The sequence below is a fragment of the Phyllobates terribilis genome, unplaced genomic scaffold (assembly GCF_046119375.1).
Source record: "Phyllobates terribilis strain yellow unplaced genomic scaffold, ASM4611937v1 Scaffold_62__1_contigs__length_8034531, whole genome shotgun sequence".
NCBI lineage: Eukaryota > Metazoa > Chordata > Amphibia > Anura > Dendrobatidae > Phyllobates > Phyllobates terribilis.
Window position 1 is genome coordinate 715,030 of NW_027362822.1, and position 20,818 is coordinate 735,847.

Sequence of the window (20,818 nt, forward strand, 5' to 3'; positions counted from 1 at the left end):
TGTCCTTTACGGTCCTTTTCTCCTCAGCGGGCCATTACTTTACCTCCCGCTGGGCTGTGCCAGTTAACTGCCCTGTCAGTATGCTAATCTTCTGTTCCTCTGTCAGGGGGTAAACTTGGAACAAACTGTACAGCCTTTCCTTAAAGTCAGTTAGGGCATGGGGCTCCCCTGAATACTTAGGCAACCAGGCCGCTCCATTGACGTAGGGCAGGGAAAATGGCATCACCGCTGCTGCTGCTGTGCTGGTGGTAGTGGGCGCCTCAGTGTCCGACATCTTCCTCCCCCCTAGTTAAGCGTGGCCTACCTTCTGACGATCCTCTTCTGTAGGCCGCGACTCCGCTGGTGCTGCTCTGGACGAGGACCTGCGTCGCGTCCTGATGACGTCAGCGTCGCTCTCTCTCCCTTCCAGGACCTTGCGCAGCGTCGGTGCGTGGGGCGGAGATTCGGGTCTCGCGCGGTTTGGACGTCCACGCCCCTCCTCTTCCCGCGCAGCGTCCTGAAGATGGCATCCGTTGGCGGGAAAACGGCTGAAGATGGCGGGAACCGACGGAAGATGGCGGGAGACGGTTGAAAATGGCGGGAAACGGCTCCGGGTGGTGGAAAAACTCTTCTTCAGGTACGTGTACAGTCTTTTTCAGGCACGCAATACCCGTTTGTGGGGGTAAAAGGGAGACGATGGGGGTAGTGGTGGCAACCCGGTCCGTGGCTTAGGGTGGTCAGGCCAGTGGCAGTCCTTTATAAGTTTTAAGTAATGTCCGACTACGCCACCCGTGGATTGCGGTCAGTGCTAACCGCCGCTGCAGTGCAGACCTCTGGGGCAGATGTAAATGTGCAGCTCCGAATAGTACAACTCCCCACGGGAAGAGTAGGGCCCCAGGGCAGTGTATGATGGATGATGGAGGGGATGATTCCAACCGCGTTAGCCAGGAAACGGAGGCCTCTTAAACAGTTCAGGGTCTTTATTAGAACAGGTAAAACGACCCAGAAACAGGCCCGGCTAGGAGGGGGCCTGGATGTCTGAGAGCAAGTGGGAAGCTGGCCCTGGTCAAGATGAGGGTGTCGGCCTACCGTGCTCTCTGTGCTCCTTCTGGCTATTTCCCTTCTGGTAATGTAACAGCCCACGTTCCTGAGCTCACCGTGTCCTCTCGCCCGTATGGCTTGCAACTTGGGTCCCTTGCTACTCCCGGCCTGGTACGGCTCTGTTGGTCCCTTCTGCTGTGGCGGAGCCTCCGGGCTTCTTAGGCCAAGGAACATACAGTCCCCTGTGGACTGGTTATCTGCTGTAGGATGTGGAATCCTCACAGCCTCAGACACCAAAGTCTGGAAGATTAGTTTCTTTATCTGCCAGGACAGACTCACTTCGCCTTTTGTCCCTGGCTCGTGGCTCTCCTACTGCCACACGTCCTCTTAGGCTGCAACACAACTGTCTGTCCCGGCTCTGGGACACCTCTCAATCCAGAGACAGGTTGTCCAGTTCTCTCTAACCCTGCCCCCAGTTCCAGCTTTTATAGGGGCAGCCTGCTCCCCCTACTGGCCTGTGACAGGAGGTATTGCATGCTAATGGCCCTTGACTAGAGGACCTCCCCTTTGCTCTCAGACACAGCTTTATTATACATTTGTGGCATCCAGGCCAGGGTGACACACATTGTGGTCCTGTTCTTGTCACAGTTTGGGCAGCGACCATTATTTCCTCTTCTCTTCTGATCGAGAAGTTCCCTTATCACTCATCTTGTAAAGTGGCACAGAGCGGTAGTCGTGACTGAACGTCTGTCTGATTTCGCTCTGGCACTTTACAGACAATGGGTGTCCCAGTCCCAGTGTGCTCTAGGGTGTGGGGTGCAGCACATTCTCTTGTAGGCCGCAGGCCTCCACTGCCTTCAGGCTTCTTTCCTCAGAAGCCGCCACACACAATTTAGAGGACACAAAGTTCTTTGTAACAGTCAAACATATACTTGACAGTTCTAGTTCATCAGGTGGGTACAGACAGGATAAGGCACAGCAATTCACATTATCCTCCTTCTTAGCATAACTCCTCTTCAGCCCTGTTGCTAGCTCATCCTGTATTTCTCGTCCACCTCTGCAGTGCACCCGGGACTGGCCTTCAACTTCCATCTATGCAGGTCCCTGTCCATCTTCCTTTGTACTTCAGAGTACACAAAGTGTCCGGCAGCTCCTATACCAGACCTTAGGCTCTGGACGTGACTGGAGCGACTGCTCTGGATCCCAGTAATGCCTCCCACTGCCTGGAACAAGTGACACATGCTGCCCCTAGCAGCCCACCGCACCTGAACTTCACCTTCACTATGCACTTCACTAACTCTCACTGAACTCACACTATTCTGACTCCATGACTAAGCTGCAAGCATAGGGCGCTGTGAGACACCGTTTCTAGGCTGTCTCTTTACCGTACTCACACATAGTGATGTTTTCAGATAGTTTAACTCGACTGCAGGAAGCACATTGTTGAAGATTCAGAAGAAGATTTATTTTCTAGCAGAATACTCGATGATGTGCAAATGTACAGCAGGTAAAAAGACTTTTTTAGAAACGGGCTGGAAGCACATAAGCTTCTAACATGGCTGAAGATGGTGAATGAGGAAGAAGAATGGAGAAGAAGGGAGGGGTTACTGACATCACAGCTACATCTGAGAGAGACAGGGAGAGACAAAGGACAAACTTATAAGAAAGGAAAACCTAACTGCATAGCAACAAAACAGCAACTTAATGATAGTGCAATATGGTCTGTAAGATTCCCAAATCATGGGACATGGCGCACACTATCAGGAAGTGCCCCTCTTTTTATTAACACTAGTGCCCATCCACTGCACTAGTTCTATCAATAACTATTTCCTATCTCATATACTAAACCTATTATCCTTATCCTATGTGTTATGCAATTCAAAAATTCTATAAACAAATTAGGAAATCCCAGAATTATAATAGAAACCCTAAAATACAAATGTTATTAAATCTCATTAAAAGCGGGACATATATCACCTTAAGTGAAAACAAATTAGTCACACCCCTAACGATAGACCCTTATTCAGACTGCGGGAAGAGGCACTTCTCAATCAGAGGCAGGCCACACCCATTGAGTACTATATACAGTGGGTACGGAAAGCATTCAGACCCCTTTACATTTTTCACTCCTTGTTTCATTGCAGCCATTTGGTAAATTCTAAAAAGTTCATTTTTTTTTCTCATTAAAGTACACTGTGCACCCCATCTTGACTGAAAAAAAACAGAAATGTAGAAATTTTTGCAAATTTATTAAAAAAGGAAAACTGAAATATCACATGGTCATAAGTATTCAGACCCTTTGCTCATATTTAAGTCACATGCTGTCCATTTCCTTGTGATCCTCCTTGAGATGGTTCTACTCTTTCATTGGAGTCCAGCTGTGTTTAATTAAACTGATAGGACTTGATTTGGAAAGGCACACACCTATCTATATAAGACCTCACAGCTCACAGTGCATGTCAGACCAAATGAGAATCATGAGCTCAAAGGAACTGCCTGTTACGATGTTAGTAGATACCCTGAAGTCCAATGGCGTGGGCCAAAAGCAGAGACTGAGACAAGAGTAGTGTGAAAGTCTATTTTAAACTCAAGTGCAAAAGATCACAGCAAACAGTTTATGAAGGTAAGTTCATTCCAAACAATACTTCTTAGAACCTAATCTGTAAGGCACGGCCTTCATTACTATTAGGGTATGTAAACGTTAACGATAGTCCAAGTTTACTTAGGTACAGTAATATGCAAACAGAAATAAGGATAGTAAGCAGACGTAGGTATTCCTCAGTTGATTGTGGACTCACGTAGTGCAGAAGAGAAGACAAACTGGAATATGGATCTGGATATTGAAGAATGCAGAAGGTGCAGCGGAGCAAACAGCGATGTCCTAAACCAGAATGAGGGAAATTATGCCAGAATGGGGACAATATGCCAGAGAGGGGCCCATGATGGGGGAAAATGTTATAGCATGAGGTCTGACCCAATTCCCAACTCCATTTGCTGAAATGCAGCCCCAAACATACAGGACCCTTCACCGTGGTTATGCATCACTATTGACCACAGACATTCATTATTGTTCTGCTCTCCAGCCCTTCAGTGAACAAACTCCCTACAGTAACAACCACATTTTTCATATTTTGGCTCAACCGCGCACATCTTGCCAATCCCCCCCCCTCCTTCCCCGTTTTCTCTGTTTTAATGCAGTGACTCAGCGTCACTTGGCCTTGTTTTGATGTGGAAGATATGGCTTTTTCACCATAATTCTGCTATGAAGACCACTTCTGGCCAGTCTTCTCTGAACAGTAGATGAGTGAAGCTGAGTCCCACTGGTTGCTGCCAGTTCTGAGCTGATGGCACTGCTGGACATCTTCCGCTTTTGAAGGAAAGTAACCATAATGTGTCATACATCTGCTGCACTAAGTTTCCTTGGCCGACCACTGCATCTATTGACCTCAACCTTGCACATTTTCTTGTGCTTCTTCACTAGTGCTTGAATGACACATCTTGAACCCTCAATCTGCTTTGAAATTTGTGCCTTAGAGACCTTGCTGATGTAGTATAACTTCCTTGTGTATTCTTGCTCAGTCTTGCCATGGTGTATAACCAGACACCTGACTGCATTATTACAAAATCCCTGACTTTGCGCAGGTGTACCTAGAAGAATTGACGCTGTTTTAAAGTGAAAAGTTGGTCACACCAAATATTGATTGGATCTAGATTTTTCGTTTGTTCATTCACTTGTATTTTGTTAATTGATTAAATAGATCATTAACATTTCTATTTTTGAAGCATTCTTACTTTACAGCATTTTTTCTACACATTTCTAAAAATTATTTTTATGTGTCTTTTATTTGCTCATTAATAATCTGATATACCTTTTGGTATTTTGTGTATAGTTGTTTTTTTGCTGTTGGGGTAAATTGTAGGATATTGATTTCAGAGGGGTTTCCTGATCCTTTGATTGTAGGAATGAGTGGTATATATGTGCTAATAAATTAGGACAAACGTAGGAAATTTAGGAAAAAAATTGGACATATCGGCAGTAATAACATGCTGATTGTGATGTCATGAAGATGACTTGAATTTCCACCATTAAGAGAACAGCATTGCTGGTCATTTATATTAAGTAAATTGGATATTCATTCTTCTCGATTGTGATGTCATGAAGATGACTTGAATTTCAACCAATCAGAGATCAGCATGTTTCAGGTCACCCAGATAGAACAGTCCATGAAACATGAGTCACGGCCACTGTGAGGTCATAATGCTGATTAGAATTTCCACCAATCAGAAAACAGAATTGCCCAGAAGAACCACCCAGGAGGTATGAGTCATCGCCACTGTGAGGTCATAATGCTGACCAATCACAGAGCAGCCATGCCCAGATTTTCCACCAATCACAGAGCAGGCACCCCCAGATTTTCCACCAATCAGAGATAAGCAGTGGGTATAAATAGCAGCCACACCCAGATTTTCCACCAATCAGAGATCAGCAGTGGGTATAAATAGCTGCTGCCGCCTGCCCGGCTTAGCCTTGCACTGGTTGGGTCTCTCTCTTTTTCTCTCTCTTGGTATCTCCCGGTATCTATCCCTCCCCTCTCTCTCTCTCTCTCTTTGACCCAACGGCCCTCTTAAGGGCTACCCCAAATGTGTAAAAGATAGAACCAATATTTGTGTTGTTTGTCCGTTTTATGAGCCTGTGATTAACCCCTTCCCACTCTTTGCTATATATATATATATATATATATATATATATATATATATATTTATTATGTGCAGGTGGGCCTTAAAGGGATTTTCCAGGACAAACATTTTGATGGCTTATCCTCTGGTTAGCTTATTAATATCAGATTTGTGGTGGTCCGGCACACGGCACCTCCACTAATCAGCTGTTTGCAGCTTCGGCCGAGGTCAGATGTAAACAGTGTTGAGGAGCTGAAAAATCACTGATCTGTTCACTCTGTAGTGGCCGCTCCCTGGTGCTGCAGATCAGCTCCTATTACATGAATATTAGCTGATCTGCAGGACCCACAGTACAGTGAATGGAGCTGTGATGTTCAATCTTCACACTATTTACACTTGAGCGCTGCAATCAGCTGATGGGTAGAGCCGGTGCCGCGTGTCGGAGCCCCACCGATCTGATATTGATAACCCATCCCCAGGATAAATCATCATTATTATACTACTCATACATGAAGAAAGCGAGGTGGCACACCGATTTAATAAAATCTTCTTTTATTCCATTTCCATTAAAAATACAGGGAAGCGGCGCCTTTTGCGGACGACGGCCGTTTCGCGTGTCTATCACGCTTCTACGGGTCGAGGCATATGGTCATGGGGGTGTGCAGGGGTTAAAATACTCCTGACCCCACCCCCTGCACCAAACAGCCATACAAAATGTTACAACAAAAAATACATTAAAAACAACCACCCAGGAGGTATGAGTCATCGCCACTGTGAGGTCATAATGCTGACCAATCACAGAGCAGCCACACCCAGTTTTTCCACCAATCAGAGCAGCCATACCCAGATTTTCCACCAATCAGAGATCAGCAGTGGGTATAAATAGCCGCTGCCGCCTGCCCGGCTTAGCCTTGCACTGGTTGGGTCTCTCTTTTTTCCCTCTCTTGGTATCTCCCGGTCTCTCTCCCTTCCCTCTCTCTTCTCTCCCTCCCCTCTCTCTTCTCTCTCTCTCTTTGACCCAATGGCCCTCTTAAGGGCTACCCCAAATGTGTAAAAGATAGAACCAATATTTGTGTTGTTTGTCCGTTTTATGGATGGAGCGAGACATGATGTCCCAGATGTGTCCCGGATTCAGGTCTGGGGAACGGGCGGGCCAGTCCATAGCTTCAATGCCTTCATCTTGCAGGAACTGCTGACACACTCCAGCCACATGAGGTCTGGCATTGTCCGGCATTAGGAGGAACCCAGGGCCAACCGCACCAGCATATGGTCTCACAAGGGGTCTGAGGATCTCATCTCGGTACCTAATGGCAGTCAGGCTACCTCTGCCGAGCACAAGGAGGGCTGTGCGGCCATCCAAAGAAATGCCACAGAACACCAGGATTGGCAAAGTCGCCACTGGCGCCCTGTGCTCTTCACAGATGAAAGCAGGTTCACACTGAGCACATGTAACAGACGTGACAGAGTCTGGAGACGCTGTGGAGAGCGATCTGCTGCCTGCAACATCCCTCAGCATGACCGGTTTGGTAGTGGGTCAGTAATGGTGTGGGGTGGCATTTGTTTGGAGGGCCGCACAGTTCCCTTTATTTTTTGAGCAGTGCATATACATATATAAACTGTCCCTCCCCCACCATGTGACATACTGCATACCTCATAGGGACAGCAGTCAGGAAGCACCAGTAGTACCAGCAGCTCCCACAGTACAATGCAAATGTAGCATTCTCAGCGTGTACTGACCAATGCTGTCCACCAGGTGGCATCAGCAGGAAATTACAGGGATGAGACAAGCACTGCATGACAGCACCGCCCCAATCTGCCCTATACCAGACACGCCCCCTACCAACGCCCCACCCCCGCTGCCATGACAACCGAATTGTTTAATGGCAGAATGAGACCTTATATGAGCAAAGAAGTAGCGGCCGGAGAGCGGGGTCCGCACAGGTGAGCGCCCCCATAACACAGTGTATGTACTGCACGTCAGCTCTATGGCAGACTGTCACCTGTGCTGGATCCAGTACGTGTTACACTTATATCTGTACAGAGACACAGAGGACGCAGCGGGGGCCCTGTCGCCAGATATATATATTTCTATATATTTGTGTGTGTGTATATATACAGTATATATATATGTGTGTGTATATACAGTATATATATATATATATATGTGTGTGTCTATATACAATATATATGTGTGTGTCTATATACAGTATATACTGTATATGTGTGTGTGTATATACAGTATATATATATGTGTGTGTCTATATACAGTATATATGTGTGTGTGTCTATATACAGTATATATATATATGTGTGTGTGTGTATATATACACAATATATATATGTGTTGTGTATATATACAATATATATATATATATATATGTGTGTGTGTGTATATATATATATATATATATATATATATGTGTGTGTATATATACAGTATATATATGTGTGTGTATATACAGTACAGAAAAAAGTTTGGACACACCTTCTCATTTAAAGATTTTTCTGGATTTTCATGACTTTGAAAATTGTACATTCGCACTGAAGGCATCAAAACTATGAATTAACACATGTGGAATTATATACTTAACAAAAAAGTGTGAAACAACTGAAAATATGTCTTATATTCTAGGTTCTTCAGAGTAGCCACCTTTTGGTTTGATGACTGCTTTGCACACTCTTGGCATTCTCTTGATGAGCTTCAAGAGGTAGTCACCGGAAATGGTCTTCCAACAATCTTGAAGGAGTTCCCAGAGATGCTTAGCACTTGTTGGCCCTTTTGACTTCACTCTGAGGTCCAGCTCACCCCAAACCATCTCGATTGGGTTCAGGTCTGGTGACTGTGGAGGCCAGGTCATCTGGCGTAGCACCCCATGACTCTTCCTCTTGGTCAAATAGCCCTTACACAGCCTGGAGGTGTGTTTGGGGTCATTGTCCTGTTGAAAAATAAATGATGGTCCAACTAAACGCAAACCGGATGGAATAGCATGCCGCTGCAAGATGCTGTGGTAGCCATGCTGGTTCAGTATGCCTTCAATTTTGAATAAATCCCCAACTGTGTCACCAGCAAAGCACCCCCACACCATCACACCTCCTCCTCCATGCTTCACAGTGGGAACCAGGCATGTAGAGTCCATCCGTTCACCTTTTCTGGGTCACACAAAGACACGGTGGTTGGAACCAAAGATCTCAAATTTGGACTCATCAGACCAAAGCACAGATTTCATCTGGTCTAATGTCCATTCCTTGTGTTCTTTAGCCCAAACAAGTCTCTTCTGCTTATTGCCTGTCCTTAGCAGTGGTTTCCTAGCAGCTATTTTACCATGAAGGCCTGCTGCACAAAGTCTCCTCTTAACAGTTGTTGTAGAGATGTGTCTGCTGCTAGAACTCTGTGTGTGTCATGGGTGTGTCGCCACGAAGATCGTCGCGACTACACAGCCTGACTTCTCGCAGCTGAGTTTTTGGTGCTTTGTTTTTTGTTGTTGTGAGGGAGTTAATTCTCTCTCTCTGTGCTTGACGACGCTCAGCCTCGCCCAGCTGCACTTAATGCTGCAGTATTGGGATTCCTTCAAATACCTGCTGGTCTGTTAGGGAAGTTGTCGGTGAAAGCATTTCTTGCAGACCTTCAGAGTGGATCGTTGTTTGGTGGAGTTCAGAGGAGTATGCGGTGTGGTTTGTTCCCTTCCTCCCTTTATCATTTATCTCCTAACCTGTTGTTGTTCCCTCTGTAATTGTGGTGTTAGTTTTTGTATGCAAGGTGGTTTTTGGTTTTCCCCTTGTACTGTCTCGTTTGTCTAGTACTGTGTTTTGGGCATTTTCTATCCTGTTTCCCATTGTTGTGATCGGGGTCCTTCTCAGGACTAGATTACTTAGGTTCAGGGATATTCAGGAGTTTATGGTTACGCTGGCGGCCTGGACCTCTGTACCATTAACAGTACCTCCAGGTTGAGGGATTAGTCAGGGCCCCCGTCTAGGGTCAGCTCAGGCCCCTGACCCCCCTGTACGCTCTGACAGCGTGACAGTGTGGCATTGACCTGGTCTCTAATCTAAGCTGCTATTAACCTGCGATTTCTGAGGCTGGTGACTCGGATAAACTTATCCTCAGAAGCAGAGTTGACTCTTGGTCTTCCTTTCCTGGGGCGGTCCTCATGTGAGCCAGTTTCTTTGTAGCGCTTGATGGTTTTTGCAACTGCACTTGGGGACACTTTCAAAGTTTGCCCAATTTTTCGCACTGACTGACCTTCATTTCTTAAAGTAATGATGGCCACTCGTTTTTCTTTACTTAGCTGCTTTTTTCTTGCCATAATACAAATTCTAACAGTCTATTCAGTAGGACTATCAGCTGTGTATCCACCAGACTTCTGCACAACACAACTGATGGTCCCAACCCCTTTTATAAGGCAAGAAATCCCACTTATTAAACCTGACAGGGCACACCTGTGAAGTGAAAACCATTTCCGGTGACTACCTCTTGAAGCTCATCAAGAGAATGCCAAGAGTGTGCAAAGCAGTCATCAAAGCAAAAGGTGGCTACTTTGAAGAACCTAGAATATAAGACATATTTTCAGTTGTTTCACACTTTTTTGCTAAGTATATAATTCCACATGTGTTAATTCATAGTTTTGATGCCTTCAGTGTGAATGTACAATTTTCAAAGTCATGAAAATCCAGAAAAATCTTTAAATGAGAAGGTGTGTCCAAACTTTTGGTCTGTACTGTATATATATTTATATATATATATGTATAACTTTTCTCACCTTTTAGGTATGACTTAAAGGACACCTCCAAAATCTCATTGGTTGATGTACAGCTGACTGCAGCAATGGGTCCCCCCGGTGGCGGAAGAAACGCAGTTACACCTCGATTTTTACGTCATTTTAATATCTGCACTATAAACGTCTTCAGTGATGAGACCATGGTCTGCATCTTCTCCGCCGTGGTGGCCTTCTATCTACGAAACAATGAGTTTTCTCCCAAATTTTTTACTGTTGGGAACCAAATAGTTAACGGCACCATGTAGGTGAGAAATACTACATTTTTTATATATCATTTGATTCTGTGACCCATACAGTGCCACTTTAAAAAGAATATTCTTGTGGTGCTGCAGCCCCTCCAACTCGCTAAATCCTCCTCATAATCCCAAATCTCTACGTTTTGAGGATTTTTAAGTTTTAACATAGCTATGAAGCATTTTATGGATTGCAACATGTGTAAAACATCTGAAGTTCATGAAGGCCGCTCCAGGACCACCATCAGTACATGAATGCAGTGCCAAAACCACCGTCAGTAGATGAATGCAGCGCCAGAACCACTGTCAGTACATGAATGTACGGAAAGAACCACCGTCAGTACATTAATGCAGTTCCAGAACCACCATCAGTACATGAATGCAGCGCCAGAACCACCGTCAGTACATGAATGCAGCGCTAGAACCACTGTCAGTACATGAATGCAGCGCCAGATCCACCGTCCGTTCAGCTGATTGGTGGGGGTACCTGAATTCAGACCCCAACCAATCTGATTTTGATTGCTTATACAAATTCTTAAGTTTAACTTCACTCATAGTTTTAGATCTAAATTCTAGGTGTACAAGAAAGCCATGGAGAACCTATTACCCACCCCGGCTAAATTCCATTATACATTTAATCTGCAGGATTTCTCTCGAGTGGTGCAGGGATGCTTACTGATCAAGAAAGAGTCAACGAAAAATAAACGTGTCATGGTGCGACTTTGTCCATGAAGTTCTGCAGGTGTTTTATGACCGCTTAGTCGACGACCAGGACCGATCCTGGCTATACAAACTATTGAAAGATGTGGTGAAAGATCATTTCAAAGAAAGTCTTGATTCTGTCTTTGAGAAAATAAAACAAGAAAACAAACCTGCTTTGCACACTCTTGGCATTCTCTTGATGAGCTTCAAGAGGTAGTCACCGGAAATGGTTTTCACTTCACAGATGTGCCCTGTCAGGTTTAATAAGTGGGATTTCTTGCCTTATAAATGGGGTTGGGACCATCAGTTGTGTTGTGCAGAAGTCAGGTGGATACACAGCTGATAGTCCTACTGAATAGACTGTTAGAATTTGTATTATGGCAAGAAAAAAGCAGCTAAGTAAAGAAAAACGAGTGGCCATCATTACTTTAAGAAATGAAGGTCAGTCAGTCCGAAAAATTGGGAAAACTTTGAAAGTGTCCCCAAGTACAGTTGCAAAAACCATCAAGCGCTACAAAGTAACTGGGTCACATGAGGACCGCCCCAGTAAAGGAAGACCAAGAGTCACCTCTGCTTCTGAGGATAAGTTTATCCGAGTCACCAGCCTCAGAAATCGCAGGTTAACAGCAGCTCAGATTAGAGACCAGGTCAATGCCACACAGAGTTCTAGCAGCAGACACATCTCTACAACAACAGTTAAGAGGAGACTTTGTGCAGCAGGCCTTCATGGTAAGATAGCTGCTAGGAAACCACTGCTAAGGACAGGCAACAAGAAGAAGAGACTTGTTTGGGCTAAAGAACACAAGGAATGGACACTAGACCAGTGGAAATCTGTGCTTTGGTCTGATGAGTCCAAATTTTAGATCTTTGGTTCCAACCACCGTGTCTTTGTGCGACGCAGAAAAGGTGAACGGATGGACTCTACATGCCTGGTTCCCACCGTGAAGCATGGAGGAGGAGGTGTGATGGTGTGGGGGTGCTTTGCTGCTGACACTGTTGTGGATTTATTCAAAATGGAAGGCATACTGAACCAGCATGGCTACCACAGCATCTTGCAGTGGCATGCTATTCCATCTGGTTTGCGTTTAGTTGGACCATCATTTATTTTTCAACAGGACAATGACCCCAAACACACCTCCAGGCTTTGTAAGGGCTATTTGACCAAGAAAGAGAGTGATGGGGTGCTACACCAGTTGACCCGGCCTCCACAGTCACCAGACCTGAACTCAATCGAGATGGTTTGGCGTGAGCTGGACCACAGAGTGAAGGCAAAAGGGCCAACAAGTGCTAAGCATCTCTGGGAACTCCTTCAAGATTGTTGGAAGACCATTTCCGGTGACTAAAGAGAATGCCAAGAGTGTGCAAAGCAGTCATCAAACCAAAAGGTGGCTACTTTGAAGAACCTAGAATATAAGACATATTTTCAGTTGTTTCACACTTTTTTTGTTAAGTATATAATTCCACATGTGTTAATTCATAGTTTTGATGCCTTCAGTGTGAATGTACAATTTTCATAGTCATGAAAATACAGAAAAATCTTTAAATGAGAAGGGGTGTCCAAACTTTTGGTCTGTACTGTATATATATATATACATACATACACACGCTGCATATATACGTATAGTGGAAAAGATAAAAGAAAATAACTTACAAATAAAAAACTAATTTTTTTTGCGAATATTACCAATTCCCGTGGTCTAATAACTGCTGCAGGAGCTCGATAGGTGGCTGTGCTCCATATTTTTCTAATGCCGGCATGTTCATATCATCCACAAATATGACGCATTTCTTCCCCATCTGAGGTCGTACACGCCTTTCCGTCTTTTGTCCAGTCTGTCCATGATGATATTCTAGAATAAGATGCAAACTATGTGTCGGAAGATTCAATAGGTTGACCACTACTGCGGTGTCTCATTTTCAGGTAGAAAACATCACATGACCGCTGCAGCCAAATCAGCGGCTATTGATTGGCTGCAGAATTGATGTTTCATTCGACCTAGAAGAACTAGTCTTCTAGCTCTCTTTTCTGGCTCAGAAAGAAAGTCACCACTGCAGGCGATCATCTGACACTGGTTGGCTTCATTGACATCTCCTGGTCGAAAAGGAAGTGAAGAGACCGATGGGGACACAGGCGGCAGCGTGGAGAAGCGACAGGGTATTTTTTTTGTTTTAAGACACACATGGGTCCATCAACCCATTTAAATGTATGTCTGACCATCTAATACACAGATCTTCAGGGTCTGCGAGAGAGACCTCTGTTGTTTGTGGGTCTCCTCTGTGGCTCATAGCAGAGGGTCCTAAGTGGCGTATCCCCCCCAATGACATCTATATATCCTAATGAAGCAACCTCTTTCATTTGTCAGAAGGCAGGGTGATAAAAAGAAGACAAACCTGAATCTGATTGGCACTGGTGCGAGCAGAAAAGTTGATGAAGAAGGGAAAGAATTTTTCTTTGTCCAGATTGTTCATCAGTTTGTCTTTGACGTAAATAGATTTCCCTGTCCCCGTCAGTCCCACAAATAAGAGTGGTCTGCGAAAAAAGGAAAGTAGTTTGTAGGACAACCATAAAATCAAACATTTTACAGTGTTGAGAATAAAACTACTAATTTAGGCCCGAATTCATATGTCCGATAAACACCATCCATGTACGGACCAAGATCTCCGGACCCAAACTCGCCAGCCTCATGGATGTCTATGAGGCTGTCAATTTCAGGTCAGGGGTCCCGCGGCCCGTCCGTCCATCGTGATATGTGTTTCCCGTCCTTAAGTAACTAGCAAACTATTTTCATTTATACAAACTGTGTTTAGTACAGACATAAAACAGACAGGTGTGAATGGCGGCCAGTTTTCTGTGTATAGACCAATAGGGTTTCCTAATTCGACTCCACTATCCGAATGGTTTTCCCATACAATAAGTAATTGTGATGGCAAAATGGATAATTGTCAACAAGGTTTCCTAATAAGAGTCATTTTGTTACTCTTACTTGGTGTTTTTGATGCACATATCCATGAGGAAGGTGTATCTGACAGTATCCATAGTTGGCACAATGATATCTTGGATTTTGGTGCTTTTGTCCCACGTGGCTGTGCCTTTAATAAACTCATTCCAGTGAACCCAGCGCCCTCGGCCTTTTAACTTCAAAGAAAAAAAAAGTAGTTACAACTTTGATAAACCATATTCGGACACATTTGATGTAGGGATAAGAGAGCACTGACACATTACATAAGTTTGACATTTAGGTCCTGTTCACACTGCGTTTATGCAGCATGTCTATTACTTTGCCAGAGGATCTGACGGAATCCACTTAGGTCATTGGACTCCATGTCTCCTTCTGAATTCAGTTTTTCGGGGATTCAATCAGAACCTCTGGCAGAGTCATAGATATACGGCATAAACACAGTGTGAACATGTCCTAAGAGACCTAAGATAATAACCCAAAGGCCAAAGTTATAAGTTGCTGAGCATTAGGCTTGATTTCCATGAAGAAATCCCTTTACCTCGTACATGTAGTCATAGACCAGGCCTTTATCGTCCAAAGGACATTCCCATTTCCCCACGGAGGACAGGAAAGGGCTCTGATCGATCTTTCCTGTGACAATTTCTTTGAAAAAAAGCATCAAACTTCACTCGGCTGTCGGTGTCACAACAGCCGCCAATGGACCAAACCAGGGAGAAAGCAAAACTGGCCTAAAAGAGAAGAAAAGGGATACAATATACAGCGGGCGAAATAAGTATTGAACACGTCACCAATTTTCTAAGTAAATATATTTCTAAAGGTACTATTGACATGCAATTCTCAGCAGACGTCAGGAACCTGCCTCTAACAATCGCGGATGACGTGGCCGGGCTTCAAAGGAGACCGTGATTTTTGCTATATGCAGCAATGGTGTAGCATTGCTGTATATAGCACAAGCGATCAGACGATCGCAGCTTTAAGTTCCCTAAGGGGGCTAATAAATACAGAGAAAAGTTACAAAAAATGTTTTAAAAAGTATGAAAAAAAACAAAAAAAAACCCCATAAAACTTGAAATGGGTTTTTTCCCCCAGTAAAAACAGAGAAAATAAGTTTTACAAAAAATACACATATGTGGTATCGCCGCATTCAGAAAAGTCCAATCTATCAAAATATAAAAATAATTAACCCGATCAGTAAACGGCGTAACGAGAAAAAAAATCAAGAACAACAAAATTATGTTTTTCTGGTTGATGCAGTATCACAAAAAATGCTGTAAGAAGCGATAAAAATGTAATATCTATCGCAATATGGTATCAACAAAAACATTGTCTCGTACCACAAAAAATAAGCTCTCAAACAGCTCCATCGACTAAAAAATGAAAACGTCACGGGTCTCGGAAAATGGTGACACAACCCAAAAAAATGTTTTTTCCCAAACCTCTAATTTTTTTTTTTCACTACCAATCTAATAAAAAAACTGGACATGTTTGGTATCGGTGTAATCGTACTGAGGAGTGAATCATATTGCTAAGTAATTTTACCACACAATGTACACCGTAAAAACAATTCCCAAAAGATAATGTCAGAATTGTGATATTTTCACAATTTCTCTCCACTTGGAATTATTTCCCCCGTTTTCCAGGAGCATAGGAAAGCACTGTCTATACCTGCAGGTGGATCAGCCACACTGTGTATGGGATCGGCAGATCTTCCACTTACCAGGATCCAGATACGAATGTTCTTATTATTCGGATCCTCTCTCACCACATCAAAAATCAGCATCTCCAATAATGGTGTGAGTGATATTACCACATTGCCATTGCTGGTTGTCACCAGATCCTATGAGGAAAGACATTAGGACACTGAGGGTAAATCTAGACTACAAACTTGCGCAATGCTCCTACAATTGAGAGGACACATGGCGCCCACCTTGCACTGCTTTCGGAGGAATCGAAGGGAAGGTTGGACGAGCCACTTAAAGAGTTCCTCTAGAAGAGCGAGGTGGTCCTTAGTCTTCAGTGCATCGGGAAGGGTGCTGAGCCAGGACCTCACCAGGGGCGCCCAGCCCAGTTGTTGGGGTTCCAGATAAATCATACCGCAGCGGCTAACAGTGGCGGGCTGGAGAGAGAGATATACTAAGTAGGGTTGCCCTAAGACACAAGCCCATCCAGTTATCTAATTATCTCGCTGGGTGGATGAAAAACAGTCTACAAAGTCGTTTCCAAGTGTCCTGACGTTTCCATCATCCATAGATTACATAGACATCCATTTATTTGAGTAGAAGCTATGTAACATTACATTTTCCCTACATTCAGTGCTGGTGTCAGGAACTGGATCCCCACCATTTAGATGATTGTTGTAGTAGCACCAGAATGAAAGGGACTGACAATCCCTTTAATTATAGCGACTAAAGTGAATGTAGAGATGACTGTCAGTAGCGTAACTAGAGTCCGATGGGCCCCCATTGCAACATTTGGACCCCCTGCATGTTGGTCAGATGTATGGGCCCTTGTAGTGTTCTAAATCCTATAAGGACATACGTGTTGCACCTCCTACCCCATTATGTAGTAATATCCCCCATATTGGGCTCCTTCCTGATATATATGTCCCCTGTTCTGGCCCCATCCTGGTATATATATCCCCCATCCTAGTGTACATGTCCCTTATCCTGGGCCCCACCTTGATATATATATCCCCCATCCTGGTATATATGTCCCTTATCCTGGGCCCCACCTTGATACATATATCCCCCATCCTGGTATATTTTTCCCCCATTCTGGTATATATATCCCCCATCCTAGTATATATATCCCCCATCCTGGTATATATATCCCCCATCCTAGTATATATATTCCCCATCCTGGTATATATATATATCCCCATCCTAGTATATATATCCCCCATCCTGGTATATGTCCCCCATTCTGCCGTTGTACTTTAATGCATAGAAAAAAAATAAATGATTCTGCTCTCTTTTCCTCCGCTCCCCCGCTGTGCGCCATCCTCTTCTGAAGCCAGCATCTGACTTCAGAGTGCAAGCTTCGGGAGCATATGATGTCACTGTCATGCACCCTCAGTCACGTGCACGCCGACATCAGCTGCTGGCTTCTGATTGGCCGGCAGCGTGCATTGTCGTGCACAGACCCAACGGGTCTCTGCGCCTCAATACACTTCGTCTGAATGTGCGTTCGGGGGTGCACATGCAGTTGAAGTTTGCGCTGATGTCGGCGGGCCCCTCACCTGCACAGGCCCAGTCGTGACCTCTGCAACCGCGATCATTACACCCCTGATGACTGTGTATGTAGGACTTCCAAATCGGTGAATGGAAGAGTTGCTCGTGCTGCCAAACTCTCCTTTCACAGCGGCACAAGATGGGGCCTCATATTCGAGAAAAGTTTGGGTGGGTGCCAGAGGAGAGACCCTCATCTATCAGACAATTATGGCCATTTTGTGGATATGCTTTAAAAGATGAGAATACCTCTAAAAGTCAACCCTATAACTAAATCTGATTAGTTAGCATTAGATCCCCCGATGTACAAGTATATGGGAACTCCTCTCTTATAGGATGAGTGAAAACCTACCGACGCCTGGGAAAGGTCCATTGTTTCAAAAATCAGACTCATCTGAGGTGACATCTGAATGATCTCCCCACTCATCAAGCAACGCTAAAAATAACAGGACATATTTAAAACAATATTAAATGTTGAACAAATGAATAATAACTTAATCCACAGAGTCTGATCAGTAACCTCATAAAGGATCATTGTAAGCTTTAGTGGAGAAAGTACAATCATTATGTGCACAAATTAATATCTGAAAAAAGTGCAAAAATCTAGTAGCTGATTTATAATTGGAAGATGATCCTGCAATGAATATCTTTTAAAGCGTCTCTCTCCACATACAATACATAAGTCCTCTACTAAAGGCTTATTTCCATCTTCATGAATGGATATTGTCGGATAGTGTTAGGAAATACAAACAGTTTTTGCAATTTACTGCTAATTAAAGATATATAAAGATGCCATAAAATCTAATGTTTTCTATTCTCCATCATGGCTGTAGATATACATGGAGGATAACTTTTTGCATCACTTTTTGTTATGCTACATGGTGATGAAAACAGAAAAGGATATAAATAAAAAAAAAAAAGTTTTCACAAAGTAAAATAGAGAGTTACCTTTTTATTATCATCTAGGACGGTGTTCATACTTTCTATCCCTAGCGTATCAATAGGTCCATCAAAGATAACCCATTTTCTTTCCGGGGTCTCAGATAACGCAAACTCCCGGAAAGTATTAGCGACTATCCCATCGGTCCACTGCAAATGAAGAGAGGCATCAATAAAATTGCTCTTCCCATAAAATCCAGTACAATCCCACAATTGAACGGATTATTAAAGGGAATGCCTGGGATTATGATATTGATGATGCACATGTATTGACTACACGTGGCCCCTATTGAAGTGAACGTGGCGGCACCGGGAGAGACCGCAAGTAAGTGATTTGCATATACGCGGTCACATGCCAACTAGAAGTGCATGACCTCACTCAAAGCAAGTGTATTGAGTGAGGCCAGACACAGTCTATTCAGAATGTGGCTGGAAGTATGCAAATTTATGCTAATTTCTGACATAAATAATACAATTTGTTGCTTCCATGTCTGATGGGGAAAATAAAACAGTTTCCAATTTTTGTGCAAACAGGGGGTAAGCAATAATAAAATGATTGCCCGGCAATGTATGGCTGGGATCTATGTCTCTGAAGGAACCCCTTCTACCATGTCCATAAGCCATAAAAGGGGAGATTTTCCCATTTTCAGCAAAGATATTAGTATTATAAACAATAATTCCAATCATAGACGAACCTCATGTGACACTGGATCAAACTGCCCGAACAGCTGCCCCATGGTGATGGCTTTAGGGTTCACTGTCCGGTAAATCACTTTTTCTTCTTCGCACCCTCGCTCATTCATAAGAGACAGCGTATCAGCGAGGACGTGGAGGACCTTCGTTTTTCCAGAGAACGGCTCTCCAACCAACATAAAACTGCACGGGATAAACAAAACGCAGCATGGTCCATTGTATAAAATGGAAACCGCGAAGAATAAATCCCCCGTCCCATGGACTTCTGTAGTTCCAGCTTACCCGTGTCTGACAATCATCATCTCATACGTCTGGATCATGTCCTCCAGGAAGACCTTCTCGGGCTGGATGTTGTGTCCAGCACAGCTCTCCTGTGCGCATTCAAGGAAATCCTGAGCAAAAGGAAGGTAAAATATTCCATCAGTCTGTTTACAGTGGATCCAATTAGAGGTGGGAGAATACATTTTCAGGACCCAGATCAGTATTCTGTGGCCGCTGGACGGGACCCCTGAGAGCCGCCTCTTAGCTGCCGGCATCCCCGGCTCCTCTTCTGATTATATGGCCTGGTGTACATCATGCTGCAACCATAACATCATGCCAGGCCGGCTAATCTGAAGAAGAGCCGGGGGGCAGGAAGAAATAAGGTGGCTCTCAGGGGTCTCATTCAGTGCCCACTACTGACCTGATGTCACACACAGTGTAGGAAAGACAAAGTGCGACACAAAGGGATGAGGGGAAGGGAGCCCCGACACTAGGGAAAGGGGGAAATGGAGACCTCCTAGGCTGATCTGCAATCACCCTGTCTCCCCTACCGACTCTATATTGGTTCCTCACCAATTGCCGTACAGGAACCTATCCCTGTATTTCCTTAGCGTTTGGCCCTGGATAGGGAAGGGGGGGGTGAGCACTAGTCGATCCCCACTGACAACTAAAGACAGCAAGGGGAGACAGACACGGGGGAAGTAGCTTAGCTTGAGTCGACTTCAGAGAGATGGCACACACATCCTCTTAGCACCAGAGAGGAAGTAAGAACTGTACTTGCTCCAAGCCTTCACAAGGGGTCATGTGAATATCACTGGCACCTCTGTGTAGCAACCAGGAAGTATTTAAACACCCAGGCCTGATTGTCAATTAGAGCAGGAGGGAGGTAGCCGCTGGGTCCTACAGTGAGACCGCTAAGAAGATGTCTGTAATGCCAAACGAAGGGATCTCCTGCAACCAACTGCAGGGCGACTGTCACATCTGACGCACCCATGACACCTGGCCATTGGATCAGTCTCCTGCAAATTGATTCATTCATCTAAAAAAAAATGTCTCCATAATCTACAACTAAACTAGCGATAAATCACTCACAGATGTTTCAACCATTTTTTTTCTACATCAGATCATCTTGCATTGGAGGTATAAGTGAGCCCCCTTACCGCTGGTGCCCCTGTGCAGCTGCCCAGGTTGCACTAATGGGACCGGACGATGAGTGACAAGGTCATGTAACCCAATTCCAAAGCAGTGGATCAGGATCGGGTGATTTCAATGGGATTGGTCTACCATCTACTGTGTATGGGGGCCTCATGACAGATTATGTTGGGGGACAT

General features: G+C 44.4%; 1 protein-coding gene across 1 annotated transcript; it reads right to left on the reverse strand.

Moving 5' to 3' along the window:
* Positions 1–13,097: 13,097 nt before the first annotated feature.
* Positions 13,098–19,690, reverse strand: LOC141192490 (dynein axonemal heavy chain 12-like). Its single transcript, XM_073662018.1, has 10 exons — positions 19,509–19,690; positions 19,229–19,409; positions 18,543–18,683; positions 17,947–18,030; positions 16,295–16,483; positions 16,085–16,204; positions 14,906–15,095; positions 14,392–14,543; positions 13,799–13,937; positions 13,098–13,257 (listed from the first exon to the last, which is right to left on the reverse strand). The coding sequence occupies exons 1-7, from the start codon at positions 19,688–19,690 to the stop codon at positions 14,934–14,936; spliced, it is 1,059 nt and encodes a 352-aa protein (XP_073518119.1). The 3' UTR covers positions 13,098–13,257; positions 13,799–13,937; positions 14,392–14,543; positions 14,906–14,933.
* Between the last annotated feature and the right edge of the window lie 1,128 nt (positions 19,691–20,818).